This window comes from Oreochromis aureus, linkage group 5 (genome assembly GCF_013358895.1).
Source record: "Oreochromis aureus strain Israel breed Guangdong linkage group 5, ZZ_aureus, whole genome shotgun sequence".
NCBI lineage: Eukaryota > Metazoa > Chordata > Actinopteri > Cichliformes > Cichlidae > Oreochromis > Oreochromis aureus.
The window spans coordinates 11,677,232-11,702,156 of record NC_052946.1 but is presented as its reverse complement, the minus strand read 5'-3'; the positions used below and the strand labels follow the sequence as shown (position 1 = coordinate 11,702,156).

The 24,925-nt window shown below is 39.7% G+C and overlaps 1 protein-coding gene across 6 annotated transcripts in view; it reads left to right on the top strand.

The window, feature by feature from the left end:
- LOC116330188 (chemokine-like protein TAFA-1) overlaps positions 1–15,344 on the top strand; it is a 123,997-nt gene extending 108,653 nt beyond the window's left edge. The window contains exons 4-7 of one of the 6 annotated variants that reach the window (XR_005613004.1): positions 6,578–6,702; positions 7,341–7,564; positions 9,061–9,152; positions 14,072–15,344. Coding sequence is in view for 2 of the 6 variants with exons in the window: in XM_039611879.1 (XP_039467813.1) it covers positions 6,578–6,702; positions 14,072–14,089 (143 nt within the window). In the remaining 4 variants the exon portion in view is untranslated. Of the gene's footprint in view, positions 1–157; positions 682–6,577; positions 6,703–7,340; positions 7,565–9,060; positions 9,153–10,342; positions 11,466–14,071 lie in introns of those variants that run through there. The other 5 variants (XR_005613003.1, XR_005613006.1, XR_005613005.1 and 2 more) reach the window with 5 other exon arrangements.
- The last annotated feature ends 9,581 nt before the right edge of the window (positions 15,345–24,925 follow it).

Below are 24,925 nucleotides of genomic sequence, written 5' to 3'. Positions count from 1 at the left end.
CTTGAATCAAGCACCCTTCCTGTCCGTGTGTTGATTATTTGAAGACCATCTGTTATCGCTGACACCCTAATGCAGCTATTTTATGGTAATATGTGAGGATGGTTTTAATTTGTAATGGTGCTTTAAATCACATTCAGTGCCTTCATCTTGTAAACAGATGGATCTGAAAATTAATGGATGGCCACCAAGGAGGATTTCGGACAGTGGCCCAGCATAAGACTCCCCCCCCACTCCTCCCCCCCACTCCCCTTCACTCCCCAACCATCACAGAGGAGGAGTAAAGTTTGCTGATGTTGGAACAAAGGTTGTGCCCTCTATGCTGACAACTGCACAGAGAGCAGTTAAGTAAAACGACTGTTGGAGGTCAGTGGTGACCAGAGAGTGATGCATGGATCCCAGCCCAGTGATCCCTCTTCTCCATTGGTCAAGGTCAAAGCCAAACGTCCTGTCCGGTGCACAGCCGTGTACATCTAGTGTCTGTGTTCCCACTGGGCTTAACACTGTCTATTTTTTCTTTGTGCTACTGGTGTAAAGACATGTCATTAAGAGCGCTTTCTGAGGTTTTCTTGAGCCATTGTTGTTCTCATACAGTGAAAAAGATACTGATGGCAATAATAAATTAAAGCATGAATGTTAATAAGATGTATTTCATAGTCACTGCTCATTAAATTTTTACTTTTATTGCAAGATGAAAAGCTGTCAAGATGTTAATTAAGATTATGATAAAGTGTCTTTTTAAGACATGGTGACTCTTCCACATCAGGTGGTCTGTGCGGTGGAATAACTATACCAATACACTTTTTACCACAGCCCTGCACCATTGCTTCAGTTTGCTGATATGCTGATATGTTTTAGCACTCTCTCTGGCTGACAAATTTATTTTGAAGCTATAGAATGGCGAAAGATACTTAAAGTTATAACTTGAAGCAGTTGTTGGTGACTGTGAATACTCCTCGTCCAAGGCTCAATGAACAGAACAGAATGGCTGAGCATGCTAGGGAGTGAAAAATAAGAAAGAGAGCCAACAACAAGGCCGTGAAAAAAAATACATGCCTAAGGTACCACGATTATCGACGTCCATGTAGTTTTTGGTAATAATTTTTCTAATACCTCAATCCTTACATATTATATATACATATGTAGTAGCTGATCTCAAAACAAAGGTAACATTACATGTCCATTACATGTCCATTACATGTACATTGTTTATAAATACATTTTTAATCAACAGCAGTGATACACCCAAAAATGGCAGCGTTCTCTCTATGTTCAATCACCTATTTCTTCACTGAAGGTTTCGATATACATTATATTGGAGCATTATTGGCTTTCAAACAATAATCTGTTGTAAAATGAGATGCACAGATGTGAGCACAGACAATTTTTGTCTCCTTTAAAACACACATACACACACACATAAAAGATCATTCTGAGCATTGACGGTTACACTGGAAGTTCAATACGCAGAATGATGTTTGTAATGTAACAACATGGAAATTATTGAGTGAAAGGGGATTTTTTTTAAAGTAAAAAAAATAGATATGCAATAGATTGTCCAAGTTCAGTATGTAAACTCGTGGGATTTCATGTGTAGTTTCAATCAAGTTCAATCTAAAACAAGTAAGGGTCATTTTAAGTTAATGTTACAAGAACACCAGAGAGTTCAAATGAAAAGCACAGATTTTAGCATTAAAAAGTCTTGTACAGAAGAGCTTACAATGAAACAACTAAACAAACAAACAAACTGAAGGTGGAAGGAAAGGTCAATAATATGCAGTACTTTTAGCCGCCCATTTCTTTATATTACTAGGAAAATCGGAAATGCATGTAGCCATTTATTGATATGCAAACATACATGGAAGTACCTTAAGGCAAAAACAGAGTTTCTACAAGTCTAAGAAGCTCAGCGCTGAGGAACTGACTTTCTAATATTGTTTTTCTGTAGAGATTTTAGTCCTGCTGCATCATTGTTTGTCCTCTACAACTTTCATCCAAAATTTTTAAGAAGCCACTGCACACCATGACAATATATGCCAGGTTTTCAGCTAATACCTCTTTGGGAATCAACTTGTTGTTTCAAGAACACTATTTTATGCCTGTCAAACTGTTTGATCTTTGGCATTTTTCCTAGGTTCAACTAAAGAATGTAAAGAAATTATGTGTTTTTGTGACAAGTAACAGAGTGACTAAGATACAATTTAAGTGTCTGTCACACACTACACTGATTCAGTCCTTGAGCAAGGTGCCTTATTTATTCTTGAGTGATTCATAGATTAAGGTTAAGTAACTTAACAAGCAAACAAAAACAGGCAAAGAAAATCTTCTAAAAATGGTACAATGAGTGAAAAAGCTGCCAATGTCCAAAGAAAAACTTTGCCCTTCAGGAAACTTTAAGAATTGCAATAAAGTCTGGCTCCTTGACACCAAAAGGCAAATAAATGATGGGTGGCTTAAAACTTTTGACAGTACTGTATATAAAACAATGATTTGTGGGATAAACTGAAACTTATAGATGGATTTCAAAGTAAACCAAGTCCTCATCTCACAATGACAGGCTGGCAAGACCCCCATTCAATCAGCTTCTTTCTGAAAATGTTCTTTAATTTGGCAAAATATAAAAAATGAGGAGTAGCATAACACTTTTGTACAGTACTGAAAATGAGGCCTCATATCGGTGTTACTGACACACTTAAATGCTGCAAACAAAGTGGTAAATGTTCTTCAATATAATAACCATTTACAAATTAGCAAAAAAATAATTAATAATCAACAAGTAAGAGGTGCAAACAGTCAGCTAGAATTATGGCTCTTCCCTAATTATAAACACTGCATATTTTTACATTAGTCGTTAATGAAGTGGACTCGTACACGCTTAGTGCTCTTCTGCTCCAGCTGTGTGCTCAAACTGCTTTCTTCCACAAGCCTCATTCACCTGTTTCCATAGCACTTCATTTTATTCCTTGGAGCACTTTTGTCTAAGATTTACACACCGTCTCACACTCCAATAGATGCATCAGGGCCAATTTGGGGTTCATCTTGCCCAAGGATACTTTGACATCCTTGCTGGAGGAGCCACGGTTCAAGCCACTGACCTTCTGACCTACAGCTGCCCCTAAACGAAATGAAAATTGAGGGATGAATAAAAAAAGAAAAACAAACTTTATGCATTCAATGCGTTTTTTTTAGACTGCTGTATGAACAATCTACTTTATGTGGAAGCATTTCAGGGTTAGAAGAAAGTCAATTCACTGCTAAGCAGTTCTCATGTGATGCAGCTTTTTAATCTCCCACCTCGTTTTTACTTCTTTTTCTTCTATCTTTCTTTTTCTGCCTTTTCCTGTTTTTTGTTTGTTTGTTTTGGTTTAAAGGAATTGATTTTTGTTTTGCCAGGCACTCCTTTACCGTTCTTCAATTTGAAGTGAACTCAGCATTCACATTGTTGGCTATAAATCCTCCTGGGTTGTTGGTGTATTGAAAAACAACTTTTTGGTTTCCTGTTCACTCTCTGGAGTGACGGGATGGGGCTAGCAGAATGGTAACAACACGGCACATCATCATCACTCAGTAGAAATGATTAAACACATCTCCTCAAGTCTAGTTCTGATTTGCAGCTTAATGAAGGCTTCCTGCATACTTATGATTTGGCACCTAAAGCAGCTCAATGTAAACACAATTAAACATGGGAAATATTTAAGACACGGAGAAAGCCAAGATAAGGAAGCGCAGTTTATGGTGGACCAACATGTAATTAGTGTATAAGGTAAACAGCCACGGGGGAAGCCAAAGGGCGCATTTACAGCCGGTTAGTCGATGCTCTCGTTCCTGTATTTAGTATTCTTGGGGCTCATGGAGGGAAAAAAATGAAGGAGGAGACAGCATAACATGGCGAGTTTACTGAACAGCAGTGGTCCAGTCTCCCTCTGGTGTATATGTACGTGTGTGTTGGTTCACACTGAACTGTAGCACACTCTGTGCTGTGAGGGACGGCACTTTAACAGTCTTCTTCCATCAGGTAGAGACGGCATGTTGCTCATGCTCACAATTGATTGGTGGTTGGTCTGTAACCTTGGCAACACATGCTGGAGGGTAAAAAAGTATTTTTTCCAAATGGTTCAGAAAAAAAACAACAAGGTTTGGAAAATGAAATGATACAGTTTTAACTCATTGCACTTACCCAATAATTTCACCTTCACGTCCTCTTTGTGTCAACAAGATAAAAGGAAAGATGCTCTTTAAAGAGTGAATTTAAGAAAACACAGTGCATGCAGCAAAAATTCTGTTGGGACAAGAGATCACTTATCATCTGAAAACCTGCTTTGAAGTTTTAACTTTTTCTGTCAGAAGGCTCTAAAGGAGGAGTGTGAAAAACAAAAAGTTTCTTTTTTCAAGCTTCATGGTTAATAAATGAATCACAGCTTGACTTTGAAAGACTGGTTTTGATTTGTGCTGGGATTTACAGTAACTTGAAGAGAGGTTCCCACTCTGACAAATTGCAGTGGGATCCTAGAGTGGATTTTAAAAATTTAAAAGACAAAAATACTACAAAACTATATAAAATGCACAGGGAAGGATGTTACCCCATATGATCAACTGAATCTAAACTACAGCCTGGGCTGGTTCTGATATTTTCTTTTATGCTTAAAATCAGTTTGATACATTCACACCCACTTTAATCAATCAGATCAAACGAATGACTTGTGGTTTTGTTATTATTCAATAAAAGAAAAGTAAATTCCATAATTTAGCAGCCTTAGATGGCCATTTAAAATTCATATTGGTTGTAAGGTGTAGATTAGCATTTAGTAACCTTAACCTTAGTATTAATCCATGTATCAAAGCATAGCCAAAGGAAGGAATAGCTGAGCCTCAGTTTAAGTTCACAAGAACTAGAGTTATTTGTGTAACCACCAACGACAAGCTCAAAAAAAAGACATGAAGCTTCTCAGTGAGAAACCCATTTATGCAGTTTTAAATGTGTATTACACTTGGGAGAATCAGGAGGGTTTTTAATGTGGAAGCGTAGATCAAAATGAGCTATATTTGAAAATGAGTAACTGATATTTTTAGTTGTATTTTCAGTTGTATTACATATGGCAGTTTGTTGGCAAGTAGCAATGGTATAAGCACTATAATGCTCAGTGACGCACAAGCTATGAAACACCCAGGAGGCTGGTGGTTTGCAACTATAAAAACATATGGACTGAAATAAGTTAATTAGAAGAAGTAACAAAGTATCTTTTTAATTGCTACATAAAAAGATTTGAGTGTTAGAAAGTGCATGTTTGGTGCACTTTAACATGTCATATATACTTTGGGTTAAAAAAAAAACCCATATATGTACCTACAGACAGAGAGAGAGAGAAAGAGAAATGGAAAAAGGGGAGGGAAAGACATCTTGATGTGAAGATGAGAACATATTTGCTTTTGTTAAATAGCTGGAGGAAGAATTCAGTCGATGAGAGGCAATTAGTTTTGATTAAAAATGAGATTGCTCCCCTTCATGCAATGTAGCTATATCAAAACAAAATAATGATTAATTTCTGTTGGTATAAGACATTATTGTCAACAGCTAAAGTACCCATGCAGCAACAATACAATTGCTCTGAGGCCAAAGAGGAGGAAAAATATTCATTTAGAGACACTGCTGGATGTTCCTCTGGAGATGCTCGTAATATAATGTGTGGCTGCTTCTGTGTAAGTGCTCACAATTCTGCCTGTGTGGATAATTTGCACACCAAATATGTTTGTGTGGGAGTTTTCTGCATGTGTGATTCCACCCACATTTTGAATGCTAATCCTTATGTTTTTAAATTGTATGTTACTATACATTTTATACTTTCCATGCCTATTTGAAAAACACAGTCTTGAAAATAATACAATTTTTTTTAATTAGTCATTTTAACAGTGATTTTTCCCTACATTTTACAAACTGAATTTGTTGCTTTTCAATGCATCCTGCTTCCATTTCTTCAAGTCTTGTCATTACCATTACTAGCCTGCAGTGCCTTTTCAAGTACTTCATTTCGTTCTTAGTGAAAATGGTTCCACTAAGTTAGGTATGAGTAACGCACTTTGAACATGACACATGAAACATATGCAAACAGAGAACATAAGATCACATTCACAGGGGAATGAAATGGGATTTGTAATAAATTTAATCCCAGCAATTGTGATTTTGACACTTGACTTATTATTTAAACACTCATTTTGCCCTGTTCTCCAAATCAGCTGTGGTTGTCTTTACTTTAAAGTCACTGTCTGTCCCGCTATGTTCTTTGTGTGTGGATGGAACTTTGCACACGGATCACACAATGAAGCGGAAACACACACAGTGAAACAGAGAGCAGAGGAGTGGAGGGAAACAGCAATAACAGCTGTACTGAAGTGAAACACATGCAGGCACAAATAAATTGGGAAAATCTTTTTCCCAATTTATTTATTTCTTTTTTGCTCTGTGTTATATTTGTCTCAAGTAGAAGGTAAGTCCAGTTTAGGAGAGGATATGGGGCTGGAGGGCAGGGAACTATGTGTCTAAACTAATGCTGCTTTGTTATGTGTCTGTGCTCATCTTTCACAGCGTCCATTGTAATTGGGAAATGGTGGTGTGAGATGGAACCGTGTCTGGAGGGAGAAGAGTGTAAGACTCTGCCTGACAACTCTGGATGGATGTGCTCCTCTGGGAACAAAATCAAGACCACAAGGGTGAGAAACCACACACACTTAAGTTCAGCTGCCTCCATCCGCATGCACACGCATACTCTCATAATACACAGAAGCTATTCTACGCATACTTTACATGCATGTGTTTGTCATTTCTGTGCTGCGAGTCGAAATGCACACCTAACCAACCATACGACATGGCACACTTACACCGTTTCCACACAATGCATTGCATATAGCCAGACAACTTTAAATTTAATCGTTTTTCTTGAACTTGTCAACTGCCTGCTGCTGCGTACATTGAAACACAGATTTTCAAACCCATATAAATGTGCTGAAATAGCACTGTAAAGAAATTCATCCAAAAGCTGTGCCCTCTCTATAACAAGGTTGGTTCTGTTCAGTGTAAGCAACCTATCTAATGGCCCATAGTAGTAAAAAGATAAATATAAAGCAGGTGGTAAACAAACAGGTGGGATCTGCCTCAGGCCACACTTGTCAACGACATAAAGTTAATGGCTGCTCTGCTCCTCCACTGCTTTTTCAGCTTTGTGCACTCACTTCGATTGCAGTATGCAAAAATAATGCAGAGTTTAGTCCTCTAAGCCAGCAGCCCAGCACTGTGACAAGTTGATCACCTGATTTGTATTCACTTAATTGACCCCCTTTCTCCCTTCCAGTGCTTGGTGACAATGACTTTGAATAGCAGCAGAGGCTAATGTGATAGTAGAGAAACGGGGAACAGCCAGTGAAGGCTAGACGTCATGGGGCTTCCCAAGGTTGTTCTGTAGATTTATGTGCCAGCAGATAGACATAAAGCTTTCAAAGGGGCCCCTCACAGCCATCGCAGGCTTAAAATTTTCAGAAAGGAGTTGATCGAATGGGGTCTTGCCAGCTTGTCAAGGTAAGGTGCAGTACTTGGTTTACTCTTTAGAATACATCTAGAAGTATCAATGCAGCCCACTGCATAATGTGAAGAAAGTAGTTTTAAAATGATCGCTGTCTTATGAACAGTACTGTTCAAAAGTCTTGAGCAACCTGTCATTTCTTTGTATTTTACTTCGAAGGAGCCAGGTACTTAAAGATGTCTTGGGCAGGCTTTCTGACATTTCTTTTTCACTAATTCTCCAGTCCAGCCCTTATACCTGCGCTCTCTGTTTGCTGTTTTGGATGAGTCGCTTAACACTGACTTATAATCAGCCAAATAGTATTATATGAACCGCATCTGTATTATATTATTATATCTCCACATCACAGACAACTTGACAAAGAACCAATAATAAATCATATCTTTAGACACTTTATGACTAGCAGCCCTTTGCAAAAGCATGTGACTTCTTCCTAATTCTTTAGTCAAAACTATGAAAAACGCTTACGATAACACAGTTTAACAGGCATAAAATATTTTTGCACCAACAAGGTCATTCCCAAAGTTCTATTGTCAACATGGTGTGCATTGTGTTAAAACCAATTTAGGACATCAGGCGAGTAGAGGACAAACAAAGAACTGACAGGCCCAAAAATGATCTACAGCAGGTGAACAGTATCTCATGTCCTTAAGAATAGGAAATGAAATCCAGCCAAGACCTGAGAGATGCCTCTGGCCCTTCAGCTGATCTACTGTTCTCTAAAGCTTCATCAGCAATGTTCACTACAGTCTCAGTGGAAGTGTGGCTGTCAATAATCTGATCTTCATGAAGAGAAACAGGGAGAAGAGGCTGAGGTAGCCAAATTGCACAAGAATTGAACTGAAAAGTCTTACAGAGTGATGAATCCAAATTTGGTTCAGATCATGATCAGTATGTATCAGCAATGAGTACAACAGTGAGGGTCCACAGCCATCTGTAAAACACGGTGGAGGCTCTGTCATGGTTTAGGCCTGCATTTCAGCCAGTGGTGTTGGAGATTGTTGGAATTATTAAAAGAGAAATTACCATCAGATTTTGATCTATGTTGGAATAATATCTGGAAAAGCATCTAATTGATAAAAGCTTCATTTTGGAGCATGACAATGATCCCAATCACATTGCCAGAGCAGTAAAAGGATACCTGGTTAGAAACTAACACGTTTTTTTTTTTGTCCTAAATGTATGTTTGCATAATTCAATAAATCATTGCACCTATTAGCCATTTTCCTAACAAAATATAAAGCAATGTGGGGTGGCTCAAGAGTTTGGCACAGTACTGTAGCGTCAGTGAATTCTTTTTTTTTTTTTACTCTCATGAGATGCAGAAATCGAGTTTGTAAATTTCTGCACACAAAAGAAGGAAAAGCTATACTGTCACATGGCTTTGGTCTAATGTCAAAATCTTAAGAGAAGAGCGCACAAAGGTCAGGCCTGCAGGTGCTTTTCTACCGAATACACACGTGTCCTTTTTTTCTTGACCCTCTCTTTGCAGAACACCCAGCCATACTCCCCTTTTTAGCTTCCGGAAGCAAAATGCAGAGGATGCGTCAACAGAAATTGAGCTGCATTCTTGCTTCTGTAAAGGTTAGTCTTTTTTTAAGCTGTTCTTTTTTTTTCCTTCTATGTTTTCACGTCTCTCTCACATCACTGTATGCATTTGAGTGTTGGGCAGTAGGAGTGGGACCAATTCATGTTCAATGACTTCCCATTAACCCAAATACTCAGTGCGAAATAATCAAGTGTGTGTTTACATGCTGTGCATGATTAGGCAGGCGTGACACAAATACTGATTGCACCGCCACCCACTGTAAATATTTATCACCGAGCGCAGGCAGAGCACGCATAAATAATAAGCAAGTTGCTGCAAATTTTTTACAGAAACTGTGGCTCATGTATCAGTAAAATGTTTAGTGCGCAGATGGCTTAACATACATATGCATACAGCATGCTATAGCAGCACATTCACAGAGCACTGTAGAAACATACACACACACACACAGAGTCAGGTCCGCCTCTTAGCAGAACCCTGCTGTCTGTGATCAGTGTGTAATGGCAGGATCAGTCCTTCTTCCTTTCATTGCCTCCTTTGTTCCATGTCCTGTTTTTTTGCTATCGGCCACTGTGTGGGTTTGATTACAGTGCCTTGCACCGGTCTGCCAATCCCATTAGGCACTAATCTGTGACATGCTACTTGCTCCTCCATGTGTGTGTGTTCCTAGTTGTGTATGCACGCACATGTTTGATGTGTTTGATATGTCTGTGTTTGTACGGGTACACTCATGTGTGCACAACTGAGGCTGGCGGGCAGATCTCTTCCCTTTTCGTTGTGTGGCTTCTTATCAGAGGCCACTTGATGTCCTGATCCCCCTCAGAGGGTCTTGTTGAAGCAGCTATCAGCACACAGCATAGCCCACAGGCTACATGAAAGGGCTTTTATCCTGCACTCTGCTCTCTTTTTTAATCAACATTCCTCATTCACCTGCCTCTCAGGCCAAATTGCCTCATTTGTATTTGTTCCCTTACAAGCCACCAAACTCACAACACAGCGGCGTGTTTTCTTTTTCCTAGTCATTTTGTTCCACCTATAGGTTTTTATTTGGTTCTGAAACGTGCAAGTGAAACACAATGAGACAGGCGTGCGTACATGTACAGCCAAAGACAGGCTTCATCATCATCATCGTTCACAAAAAATTGGCATTCAAAGTAAGAAGCAACAAGCAAAAAGCCAGTGCCTGACACCCATGTTTCTTCTTTTCTTTCTTTATGTCTTTCAGAGAGGGAGCCCTTCATTGCCTGTTCTGTATCAGCAGACAAGGCAGGCCCTTTTGTTTGTGGAAGTCACAGTGAGAGCGAGGCTGGGGAGCACCTTCCAAAACACTCGCCCACCATAGATCTGCATTACCCGCTCCACTGGCTAAATAGATCAATCCATTTCTGCTCCCTCCAAACAATTACACACCTTAAAAGAGACAGGCAGAATGAGAGAGGCTGTAATCGAAGCATCATTTCTCTTATTCATTCTTCTCCCCTTTTGATGATAGTGAGAGAAAAAATTACATTCATTTAATAACCTCATTGTTAGTGTACTAGAGTGAATATCAATATGTTGTCACTATCAAAGCGAGAATGTGATACATATCTAATACGAGCGTCATCCCGCATCCCATGAATTTGAACTTTTTCTAGTGATTTCACACTGCAGCAAACGTTTCTTATTCATCTACAGAAGTTGTTTTAACTGTATAAAGACACAATATTTCCACTATCAAGTGTTCAGATTAGTGAGTCCAAAGCGTTACATTTAAGCGAAGCACCATCTTTCACACTTTTCAGTGTGTTCCATCTCCAGCTAGTCTGACATGATTTACTTGCTGTTCAGTGTGCCGCAAGTCCCTTATTAAAAGGAGCAGAGGGCACTTTTTCAAGCAAAATAACACACTGTGACAGGATGTAGCCCATCTGTGAGATAGCCCGAGAGCAAAAGTGACCTGCCAGCAGATGCTTCACCATCTAATTTGTCAAATCGGGAGATCGAGCTCTGAAGTTGATCAAACTGAACTCCAAACGGCCGTGCCGCATACAGTCCAGCTTCACCCAGGAATGATTCGTTCCATCTCTGAGCCTGACAACGCTTCTTTCTCCTTCAGCTTTGTATAATGTCATCACGATGACAAACAGAATAATTATAAACTAATCATAAACAGTGCATTGTTTGAGATATACACTTTGTTTAAAGGATGAGACTCTAAACTGACAGATGCAGTTCAGACTCCCAAAAGTGCCCAGATTGTCATCCTTATGACATATTTATACATAGTAATGGTGAAGGAGTTCATTCCAAGTGCTACTGATTAATTTATGTTCATTTGCTTTTCTTTATCCATTGTCAATGTCACATTAAATGGATCTTGATGTATTTTCTTGTCTGGAGTCTTCTGTTTTCAGAGGGTGCTCTTTAGTGCTATTTCAAGTGGTTTCTGAGCAAGCATGATTGATTTGTTCAGCACTAAACAAGAAAGGGGAAAGGGTAGGCTGTGTTTGCACTAAATCCTTTTGTTAAGGCAATTGTCCTTGGGTCTTTTTACTAACTGAAGTCTGAGCAAATTGCAATTTAATGCACCCAGCAAATTAGAATGCAGACACCTAAGTTGCCAGCAAAGATGGGAACAGGCAGGAAATCCTTGAGCGTTCCACTTGTTTGTTTGAAGGGGACAAAAAAGAACAGAGGACACTTTTAGTCGCTCTCACATGCATATGTGGGTTGAAATGACAACATTTGCATACAACCCTTCTCTTCCTGCTAACAAACCTCTGGTGGATTGCATTTCAGACCGAAAGTGATCCTCAGTGGTGTAACCTGTTACTGCTTTTGTTCTGGCAGAGGTAATTTTGATATGTCACCAGACAGTAGATCATACATATGCAAATGCTGGACAGATGAGCCCAGAGGGAAAAAAAAGTGTTTAAAATCATTGGGAAAAATTGAGAATCTATACAGAGAAAGAGACCCGGAGGAGGAAATATTAAATCCGAGTAGCTATTTAAAGCATACATAACAACAGCTGCGGTGAATCATTCAAAAGAGTTAAAAAGGTGACTACATCAATCCTGCTGTTCCTGTCAGACGATGTGATGACTGCATTTAAAAAAAAAAAAAAAAATCCCTAAAACACAAATAAGTCAGTGTGATTGTTACCACTCACACTCTACTTTTTTTTCCAGAAGTTGTGTCAGCATCTTTAAGTAAAATCTATAAAATTCTCTTTTCATGAAATTTTAAAAATTGTGCAATTGACAGCATATAAGTTATAAAAGAAGTAAACAAAATATTAAAATGCTGCTGGATAAAATAGATGCAAAAATGAACATTATTTAGAATGAACAATTCTGTCTTCAACTGACATTTTAAATATATTTTCCTTCTACTGTTAATTTATAAGATAATGCATTAATATCTGGTATATGTTTTAAAAAGAAGACACGTTACAGATTTTCTTGAAATACTGTCAACAAAAAACTATCTACATCTGCCCCAGACTAAGGTATCCACCAGAAACGTTGCAGAGAAACCAGAAAAAAAATCTTTAAATATATATTTTTTAAATACTAAATGTCCTGAAAACAAAATCCACCACTCTGATGGGGAAAAAGGCAGAATAATAGATGATTCTTGGCTCTTGAAAATTGCATAAATGAGCTGATGTTCATTTACAACTGGTGTCAACTCGGTGTTTTGCAACAAAATTGAATTACGGCTCAAAGATGAAATAAATGGCCTGCTAAAATTCTTACTTTGCCGCTGCATTCAATTATTCTGTCAAGTCAATAACAAGTCTGTCGGGGCTATGGCTGCACTGCATTATATTTTCAGATGCACATGTTTTCATATGGTTTCAGATATTAATCATAAGACCTCCTCATAAATGGAATGGGTGAATATAGGTGCACATTACTGTTACTGGGGGGAAAAAAGCTAATAAAATCACATGGCTTGCTTACTGGCACGTACAAGTTACTGGAGCTCTGACTGTGAGTTAGAGATTACAGAGTCCAATGCAGCACCCTCCATAATCAAATCCATACACCTGGTTACCACCTGCCAAGACTGCTGGAAATGTCATGAGTGTATTTCTTTGTTGAAGAGGATTATGGGATTTCTAATTGGCACCGCCGTGTGCGAGAAACATGATGTTTCTTCAGTGTAAACTCTTAAAGCAGTAACATAAGTCAGAAATGTGATGAAACTCTTTCATGCTTTTGTTACAACAATAAAAAGAGATTAAGGAACTCGACAACTGTAACTGTTGCAGACATCGTGCGCACAGTTTTTATTGAGCTTCAGGATGAGCAGGATGCTGAAAAGCAGGACTTTCAATAGCAGTCTCAAGGCTGTACAATGCAGCATTGAAAAGTGTCCAGGTCTGCAACTGGGGCTGAATAAGAGTCCCTGAACCAGAGTCACGGAGAGACAGCTCAGACTCCACAGCAGGGGCCCCCAATCCCATTTAGAAAAGCTAACGTTATTTTATCAGGTCGTTTGAAATTGGCTGGCTGACTATGAAGGTTCAAATGAAGGTGCTGGAGCAGGCTGTGAGGGGGCCTGCAAAACTGCTCAATGTTAAAGGCAAAAATATGCTAAAAATTATACCATGAAGCAGACATGCACAGCATGGAAACACACCAGGATTTCCTATGCAAAGAATTTTGCTGATTTGTCCTGGTACACATAAAAATGCCAAATAAACCTCCATCTTCAGTGTGGTTTCCAAGCATATAAGCTGTCTGTTTTTCTGTTTTCCGTCACAGCATAAACCAGGAGGTGAGAGGGGGCTGTACAAAGCCTCCACAGCTCAAAAGACTCCCTCGTTTTTTTGGGTTGTTTTTTTTTAAACGTGCGAACGAAGCAATTCCTCGGGGTCTAATCCTCACACACTTGTATGCCTTTGTTCGATCTAAGCATATGTGTGTTTTCTCTCCTCTCCTCTTCTTCCTCTGTGTTGCAGATTCATCCCAGGACCTAACAGAGAGCTCCCATTGCAGGGCTCAGCGCCAGGCTCCTTCCCCTCATGTACCCTTTCTCTTCTCATCGAATGGACTAAAACTATTACATCCACGACTACTGACTGGATTACCTGGGACCATAGAAAGGATATCCACCCAGATAAAACGGCTTTGCTCGCGTGGTGCCAAGGATTTGAAACCAGACTAATCCCGTGTTTGATCAATGAGCTCCATGTTGGTGACTCTCCTCTTCCACACAGCTGTGGCCAGTTTCTGACCTACTCTTCCCTCACTCTGTTTCCCTCTACAGAACTGAAGCAGCTTAGCAGGGGCTATTTAGAGGTTGTTAAAACATAATTTGAAGACGTTCTCCCCGCCCGTCTGAGGGTGAACTGGCTGGCAAACTTTCATAGACCTGAACATGCAATCTGTGGAACTGAGGGCACATTGGGGGAAATTACGTCGCTTTATTTTTATTTCTGTGTGGAAAGCATTTGTATTTGACTCACTACCTGAGACTGATGGCTTTGTTGTGGCTGCACCGAGGAAACCATCAGCTGTAACCGCTAGAAGCCCATAGTCGATTAATGAAGACTCTCAGAGAGGCTTTAGGGTCAACCCCATGGCCTCACCCTCATCCTCCACGACGAACATTCTGACTTTTATTGGTGGGCATGCCCAGTGTAAATTCATGAGCACTTCTTTTCTTTGTATGTAAGATAATTTGTGTATATATACACATATATAAATACATTACATGTTAAGATGACAGATCCAAGAAGCTGAAAAATATATTTACAGAATTCAAGCCCCGTGTTGGAATCCTGAATAACCCTTAAACATGAGCCAGAGGCTGTCGTCACAGTGCGGTGTGTCTAGGACTGCTTCGCATTGGAAGAAAAAGCCACAGCGGAATCATAAAAATAAGTTCTGCTCACTTTTGTCATTCAGCAATGTTGTTTGGTTACTCCAGAAAGCGCTTGTTGTTTCAGTAAAGCTGAGGAAAACACTGTATAGAACTGCCTCACTAAAGAAAGCAGCAACACCCACCCATGACCTTTCCCCTCAGACACATCAGAGAAACTCTGACCATAATAGGACAATTAAGTTTCTGCAGCGGAGAGCGGTCACGGGTGAGAGTGTCTGTAATGTAGATGTTCCTCTTACACACACCAGAGAGATGATTTATTCAAAGTGACAGTGAGAAAGTATTAGTCACAAAGGAGAAACATAGTTATCCCCCAGTAGCTATAAGTACATTACAGGACAGCCTTATGAGAAATAAAAATGGTTTTCTATACTGATATGCTGCCTCCCATTTCTCCATAAGGTGACTGATATTTTGAAAAATGTTCCTCTTACGACTATTTGATATGTTGTAATATGTGGGTGGAAGATCTCGTCAGAGTTTCATTTATTTTATATGTTAACATTGTGAACAGAGTTTTTGCTTGAGTAAACAAGCAATCAAGAACGGCACAGGACGAGTATGAAAATGACTTACGGGCACAGACACACTCACAAACACACACACACACATGCAGTAAACACAAACGGATCTGTGATGCTTCATTTATACAATTCCCTTGCTGGCAGAGTGGATTTATCAAAACAGAACATTCAATTCATTCATGCAATTAGAATAAGGATTTCCAATATCAGGCCAGGCACAATTCCAGATGATTTTCAATATCAACCTCCTCTCTCTGCAGATATTAGATTCGTTTCTTGTCCCAGTGGATGCACTAGTGTACATTCATCATTTAGGAATTTGGCTAGTTTCATGGAGCCCGGTGCTTCGCTGAGCAGTCACAGAAGGTATGAAAAAGACAGAGACATCAATCTCCCAGTGGTCTTGCCAGAATCATGAGGGAATATGGTAAAGGAGAGAGAGAGACTGTTTTCTCCTCCTGAATGGGTCATTTCCGTCTTTGTTTTCTCCTATTTATGGGGATTTGCCGTCCTTAAGTCTTATTTAGCGTGTGCTAAAGAAAATGAAACAGTGGAGGAGTCTGTGCATATGCACGACCTGTCTGCGGGTGCTTTTTTGTTGCCATAAACGTTTGTCTTTTTTACACGCACATCCCTGTGTGTGTGTATTTTAGACCCAGAGTCTGGCAGAAAGACATCCCGCGACGACGTACTGTGAAGATTATCCTCAAATTCAGTGCTCGTGTAGGAAATCAAGAGATTTCTCCCTTCCTGCTTATGCAGTTCTAAGTGGATTTTTTTTTTTTGCTTAAAAGGTGCTTGGGGATCAGAAACGGAAGAGGTGCTTTTCCTTTGCTTTTTCTCATTCTCTTTTATGCACTGCTTAGCTCTATCCAGAAATGATGGAGTCGTGCTGTGGAGGGAGGTCCTGCACCATTTTAGACAAAGCAGAAAGGGGCCCAGCATGAATAAATAAGCGGGGCCAGGTCCTCCTCCCACGCCACAGGACTGTACAATCTCAAAAGAGAGACATCCATCAAGTCCTGCCGACCTCCCACTGAGACAGGGAGACAGCCATGACCACATCACGCTGGATGGCTAATCAACGCCTGACAGCAAGGACAACCCTTTTCATGCAGCCGAGATGTGCGCGCAGGATGTCGGCCAGTGTTGTTTATAAAACGTGCACTTGTAACTTCCAAGGGTATCTCAAGTAAAACCTAAACTTTTGCCCTGCATAGAAGGTAAATGCTTGGCTGCTTTTAGGAGCTTTCATAAAAAGCCTCACTCCTCTTTGACGGCACTTCTGTCTTTGCACTTTATCACATTCATATTCTTTAATCATTTTGGATAGCAACCTATAATTTGTGGAAAGGGCACACTCCTTACCTGTGGGGGCTTTGTGGCCTATAATTACAGTCATTATGGCCATGAGTCACGGTGAATATCAGCTTTATAATGATCATTCACTAGAGCTGGACAACTAAGAGTGTTCGAAAATCATTAATGACACTAAAACTTCCCCTCAATGATAGCTATTTTCTGCAACTTTGGGCATTATTACCAGTGGCCCATTTTCTAGGAAATGTAATAGCACAGTATCAGATAGAGTAGAATTAATCCTTTTAATTATTGGACTCAAGAAATGGGAACAGTGGCAGCACTGTCACAGCTAACATGTTCATCACACATTTTTTAAAAGAACTTGTAGTGGTGACAAAACACAAAGTTGATACACACACACACACACACACACAAAAGCTGAAACTGAGTCAAAATGGTGAACCACATACTTTCAAGTGAAACACACCAATCCCCTGCTGTATACCATTGTTTGTAACAAATGAGCACATACTCTGATGGGTATGCAATGCATCACTGTCCTAGTCCCATGACACTTAACCGTACCCACCAACCACCAATACCCTTGTCAGCCAAATGACTAGCCTGTCTATGATTGTCAGCGGCTGCCATAATGATAATTTATTTCCGTGCTCCTTTACACTTCTTCACCTTATTTCCTCTCCCATTTCAACCCAAAACGCAGCAAACTAAAATCCATCATGCTGCACATGCTGAATGGTCGAGCGTTGAGGATGACATTTCATGTCCCACAAGGGGCGCCGATGTCGTCACAGAGCAGCCTCCCTGGGAGATTTCACAGTTCACACTTTCCCATTAAACAGAGAGCATTTTTCATAGTGCTGAATCCACACAGCGGGACAGCTGTAAACACACAGTTTCTCAATTGTTTGCCACTTCTGAATAAATGACCGAGAGCCGAACTGGAAAGAGTGAGGAGTTAACTTCTTGTTCTGAGCCGCAGAGTACACGAATACGTCACATGAGTTTAGCCTGTACATCGCACAGTATTCAACATTTAATGATTATAAAATACAAAATAATGTTTTCATGAAGGACACAGAGCAGGATGAGGACACACAGCACATCTCACAGGTTTAAAAATCTGTTTGTTTGTGTCGAATTTGTGTTTTTTTTAAATTGCATTATTTTTTTCATAAAATGGCCAGTGCACCACAGAGCAATATAATTCAGACCAGTAAACACAACACAGCTATTTTCTGGTGTTGGCTTCAATTACATCATACTGTAAAGAAATAAAGACATACATATCAGAGATCTATCTATCTATCTATCTATCTGCTAGATAGATAGATAGATAGATAGATAGATAGATAGATAGATAGATAGATAGATAGATAGATAGATAGATAGATAGATAGATAGATAGATAGATAGATAGATAGATGCTGCTTTGATTGCAGAGAAGATTGTACCTTGGCATTTTTAAGGAGAGGTCAGATACAATTTCATGTTGTTTGTCCACAATTGTATAGACAGTTCACAACTGGCCTGGCCCCCAGGCTGCCTGCCAGAGACAAAGCACTGTGCCGTCAGTCCAAACCTGCCCACACACACAGTATCTGCGGTGAACTTATCTAAAGTTTGGATGATGGAAAGGCAAACTAGAGCATTTGTCTTGCCCACACACTGCCTGAAAAGTTTTGCCATGTCATCAAGTTCATGCAATTTCTGTTTCTGTTCTCCATTAAGTTACCTGAGTTTCCTAATCGATTGGGTTTATCCTGTAAATGTGGGTTCAATTTGAACAAATAGTACCGTTGGAAGATCAAATTGAATCTTAAACTGGAAATTACTAGCAGCTCTACTGTTGTAGACTAGCGTTAGGCTAGTAATACACCAAGGCTAACTACCAAGTACATGTTCAGTCCTTGCTCTGTCCTCACACAGGCTTTCACGAATAATAGAAATCCTAAAATTCCATTAAGCCATAATCTAATAAATTTAAAACATTTTCACAAATAAATTGCTACAATTCATATTCATTCTCTACTCTGATCTGTCTCTTCCACATTATATCATGCCTCAAGGCCTTCTCACAAAAAGTTCCTTTTTTTCTGAATTTGAAAGTGAATCCTTGTCCTCTGTGATTACAACATGACGCAGAACACCAAGTATGTAAAATCCACAGTAACACGTAAAAACTCATGGACTGACTAGACAGAAAGTGAATTGTTGCTATTCTCTCCTGTGTCAGGTACAAACTGAGCGGTCGTAGAGCACAGTCTCAGCAGAGTCTTTAGTCTGGGTTAATGGTAAAGGTGATTTTCTGATGGCTGCAGGATGGAACCACTTTCCCCAATTCCACTCTCAGCCAATGAGCTGCCTCTTTCTCTGGTATGCAAATGAGAGGCACAAGGGCAAGCAGGGATTGTGAAGGACACAGTCTTTAGGCCACAAGGAGACGGAGCCACCCCGGAGGGCCAAGGATGCCTCATTTAGATTCAACACGATCATTTCCCCTCGGCAGATGAAGTACGTAGGTGCTAAACTCAGACTGAATACAGTGCTGAGAACACAAGCAGGCATTCCTTAACAAAACGATTGCAACCGGTAGTCCAGTGTGGAAATCTTGTTTAATAATTGAATGTGAACGATGTGCTATCTGGGCTATAAAAGCATACCTTACAGCAGCATACATTCTTCAGAAAATCACCTTAACCTGGCAGCTGACATATACACACACAAGTACACAAAGGGGCTGAACACATGCCTTTACCTAAGCAGCCAGTACGGCAAACATCGCTGCTAGATTGGAATTTTAAGATGAGCATGATGCAGAAATCAATTTAGATGTTATTCCCACGACAGTGCCTGGGTATGACTAGCCAGGGTATTTTCTATTTTGTGTTACCTTTCCCACCTTGATTTTTCCCCCCAAGCTATCATCCCAAATAGAATGGTGTCTGCGCCTCAAGGCGGCGGCCATTGATCCACACTGGAAGTGAGACACTACTGCCCGTGCCATCAGCACAATACTTGTTATTGGTCAGACTGCATCAGTGACTGGATATAGATGGTCAAAAGTGCTGGCTGTACACAGACATGGTCGTGTCAAAATCAGCTACTGCGTATCACAACTGAGCTTTAACATCTCAGTGTGTGACCCAATGCTTCCAACTACATATTTACAGGTTTAAAAGGAAGTTATTGGAATTAGCCTATAAATTAAGCAATAGACTGTCATATTTGCATGTTTCATATGTAATAGCACAACAGTTTGGAGGATCTACGTCTCTATATGGCTTGCCTTTATGGTATTGTACAGCAGGGTGGAAGACTGGTGCAGTAGTTAGCACTGTCGCTTCTTGATTCGAACCTTCCTGAGGCGATTCTGTGTGGAGCTTGCATGCTTTCCCTGTGCTTGTGTGGGTTTCCTTTGGGTTATCCAGGGTTCTCCTACAGTCGGAAGAGCATTGTGTTAATTGGTGATTCTAAATTGCCTGTAGGTGTAAATGTGAGATATACAAAGTGGTTAAAGATTTATAGTGCTATGTGATTGGGGCTTGCAGCCTAAAGTACTTTGAGCAGTAAGAAAAACACCAGAAATATGCTATATAAATGCAATCCACTGACCACAACCACGACAGCTACAGAAAATCAGACAAACTTAACGTGGCCACAATGCATAACATCCAACGAGTGCCCTGTTCGCTTCTTGTCCCTCGTGGATCTATTAGCTAGAAACAGCTCATGGCCCTCTGGCTCTGTGCCGTCTACTAAGACATCTTGTTTTTATCTCATATAGTTTCATAATCTAAGTGAGCTGCTACCACTTTCACATTCACAGTTAGTTACATGTCAGCTGATATTATACACCACACCATCCCTACAACAGCTTCTTCATCTCTAATCCAGCTGTTTAAAGTTATGCAGCATTCTGTATTAGCTTTTCTGGAAGCCGTCGCAAAGTTAACTCTCGGTCTAGCCTATCTTCCCTGGCAGACAGTAGATAGAAGACAAATAGGCCTGTGTATACATAATACCTGTAGGTGACACAATGCTTTCATAATGCAAACTGACAAAGTCAATAGAGCCGCTGAAATATGAAGGAAAGGGTTTTCGTTTTTTTTCATCGTATATCCTAATCAAGAGACATTCAGTGCACACTTGACCAGTGCTGTGAAACTGCCTTGTCTAATCTACTGTGCAGTTTTTATATTTTCTTAAAGCCAAAATAAAATAAAAGTGACATCAGCCGTTATGTGTGTTTTAAATAAAGCTGTTTTTTTGAGTGCAGCAAACCATTAGTGCATAAGGTTCAGCTAGAGAGAAGCTGTGATCCCCCGGTGCAGTCTGCTGTAGGCTGTTACAGGAATGTCCCCTGCCACTGCTCTCATTTCATGTAACACTGGCAGTGCATTTTCCTGAAGTGCTCAGAGCAAAACTACTTAAAGTCGTTCCCCATATGAACAACTTAGTAAATGAATGCCTGGAATGTGTCATCGATTAAACAGCACAGTCCTTCTCCTATGATTCATAGGCAGAGTGCGTGCACTCAGGCACATAATCTCTTTTTTTCATTTCAGCACCTCCAGAATTGCCTTCTAAACACAAATAATGACAGTGGCAGCAAAGCTCTGCAAGCCTATCCATGAGCTCATATGAAATGCGTTGATCATTTAGCTGATTCATAATTTTCCGCTACCCGAAAGCGCAGCTCTCTGCTGCATCAGATAGATATTTGTTTTACTGCATCCTAAATAGCAATATACCAGTATTTTCCAGATTACAGCTGAAGGAAATTATAGCCTTTAAAAATGTGTTTTGTCACTTGTGGAGCCAATAACATGTAACATAACATGTGAGCTTAAACAGATCATAATAGTTTCTTTTATATACATTCAAATCTATCTTAACAACAACCTTCCAGCGATATTACAGCGATTTATTCACTTTAATAAAGCAATGAAATCAGTGTTACAGTGAAGACTGATTACTGGAAATATAACACAAACTTCACAAGATGATATAACGCCTGTTTTACGTGTAACCCACCTTTCCTAATTTTCCACCATCTTCCACCTCAACAACCCGCTCCTGCCCCCATCTTTATTACATTAATCACATGTGCCTACATTAAATGAAATCCATTTAAATACCCCTGGTTGCACAAATTATTTGTGTAGCCAGGTTGAAAGACTTGGGAGTCAAAGGCGGCATAATTAGACGGGACGATTCTGAAACCTAATACAAGATGTAATTAAGGAAATTAATAAGGTGTCAGCCCCCTTTCACTGGGTGCTCTGCCTGATGATTAATCACAGCCTGGGCTAATTTGATTTGTGACAAGGAAAAGGATGACTTGGTAAGTCAGTTAGGAGAACCCAACTCGACAGCATATGACATTAATAAAACATGAATAGTGGGGGCTGAGAGAGGAACGAAAATCCACTTGTGATCCACATGAAGCAATCAGATTAAAGGAGACTTTGGATAGATAGCCCTGTGACAAAGTCACTGACAGGGGACTGAGTGTAATTTAATCAAAGCCTCTGATGTTACATTATTCTTATTAATCCATAATTGGACATACTGCCATCATAAAGCAACAAGTATAGTCATTTATGTAGGTGGAGGTAAAATCAAACTACATTCCAGATATAATGTGATCTTTTAAGAAGGTAGGAACACTGCATGACACATCGAAGCACTGAAAGAGGGAAAGATAAGGCCGGGGCATTAGTCACTGAGCCACCAAAACAGAAGATGAGTGCTGCAGTTCTTACTCGCAGTCACAGAGGACCATAAGAAATCATAAGATTTCCACATGCTTAGAGATTAAGGGTTGGGTTATGGTGTCTTCTTATGACGCGATGTCCAACCACATTATATAATGACGCACAATAATGTGTGTTTATAATTGTTTCAACTGAAAAGCCAGTGATTACAGAGTAGAGGGAGGGAGCGGAGAGATGCAGTGTAAACCAAAAGCCGAGATAATGCCTGGTTTTCATACATGAAAAGCGCCACGAATATCATACAGCTGCCAGATCACCAATTTTGAATGTTGTAAACAATGGGGAGCGCAGACGTCCCTGTGTGATGTCAAAATGGCAATCCAAAACAAAGCACAGTTCTGGCAGACCATAATGTCTATGTTGCTATGCTGTCATCATATGATCCGGTTCACCTCCTGCTCTCTCCCGGTGACGCTTGATGAAAAGCTTAGTGGAGGCAAGCAAACAGAAGGTAATTAATTTCTCAAGTGAATTCTAATTGATTTGTGCTATATTTGGAGGGACAGGTAGGGGGAGCGAGTGTGTTTGTAATTGTGTTTACACCTGCAGAGAGTACACGTAATATCGAGAACATCTGTATACAATGCAACCCAACCGCTTTGCATTTAACTTGATCATTGTGAGGAAAATCTGCGATGTTCTGCATGAACCTCAGATTGAACCCCTCTGCCTCACAGAGGCTGACTGAGAAATACTCAATCAATTTTGCAATATCTACACTTTATGATAATATTTGAGGCCGTAGTTCATTTGAGTCTGTGTTCTGGATTGCAGTGTAGCTGTCCTAGATATTGTGTCTGTCATTTGTATGTGCCCACAGTATGCAGGGTTACTTGAATTTACATACAATGCATTATTGTGTGTCTATGCCGCGTGCATTCAACCACATACAAGCACAAACAAACACAGGGACTGAATGCAGCTGCAAGAAAAATTATTGTTCACTTGCAAATGCGCCACAATACACTGCTATACTAATTTCCAAAAATTCCAGAGTACTGCAATTGTGGTTAAACCATTAGTTCCCCTTCATTTGTTTTATCCTACATGGGCAGACTGGGAAGGGCCATGGCTTGACCCAGGAGAGTGAAACCAGCCCTCCAAAAGGCTGCAATGAAGCCTCAGAATGGCAAAAGTCCAAGTCAGTTGATTCCAACTTGGGAAGTCATATAAGTTTCATAACTGAATGTAGATGCTACTAATGATATTTCATAACAGAAGAGTATTGTGCACATGTTGCAAGTGTTTAAGCAATTTCCTTTTTTTTTAATCTCAAGGTTGTGCTGAGACACGCCTACAGTGCTGCATATTCTTTACATACTGATAGAGAGACATTTCTCAGGATTTAAACAAAGCCTGTGTGATGCAGACAGAAAGTGTATTGACTATTTCTTGGATCAGAAACTTTTCACAAAGAATTTCTCAGAAAATAGAATGACAATGACAGTCTTGCAGACAGACTTCGACACAATATTAAATTTTTTACTTGCCCGCTAATTTTTATTTCATGCATTATCACTAAAAAAAAACACAAACAAAGTTGTGGATTTGCTTTTTTTTAAATTCATTTCGATTCAACATAGATAATACATTTTTTGTGCAATTTTAATAAATTCAGTGGATTTATGATTGCCGAGTCTGCATGTTAAATAAATCAAAGACTTAATAATTTAATTATTGCTTAACCTAAATACCCTTATCCTTCTTTTAAGCAATAGGAGAATAATTGACCTACCTGTTTTTTGTTTTGTTTTATTTTTTACATTTTTCCCCCATCAGTTCTGGGACCATTTATTCTCTGGATTGAGAACAATGTCCTGATACCACTAAACAGCATTACAAAATAAAACACAATACAACCACACAAACAGCTGGGTTTCACACATTTCTGCTTTCCTTATCCACTTACTTGCAAAGATGTGCCGACAAGTGTCTTTGCAGTTAGGCTGATAAGAAAAACTGCTTTTGTAAGCATGAATACAGTGGACTCACAATATTTATTAAAATTATGTCTTTAGCATTTAAAATCTGACTTGAAAACCACTACTGCCTTTCTCCAACTTATTCATAAAATATACGTTTGGTGGACATTCTACGAGTAATTTGACAATGATCCCTGAGCAGAGATTAAAAAGGTGGTTTTTTGTAGTTTAGGCATTAGATACAAGAACTTATTAAAACCCATCTAAGCTGACAGGGGATCTCTTTTTTTACACCCATTTGAAATCATATCTTGGTGCATGCTCAATCATCCAGGTAAGGAAACCCAAAAAGTTGATTCTGTTCATCTGGACGTAGCGC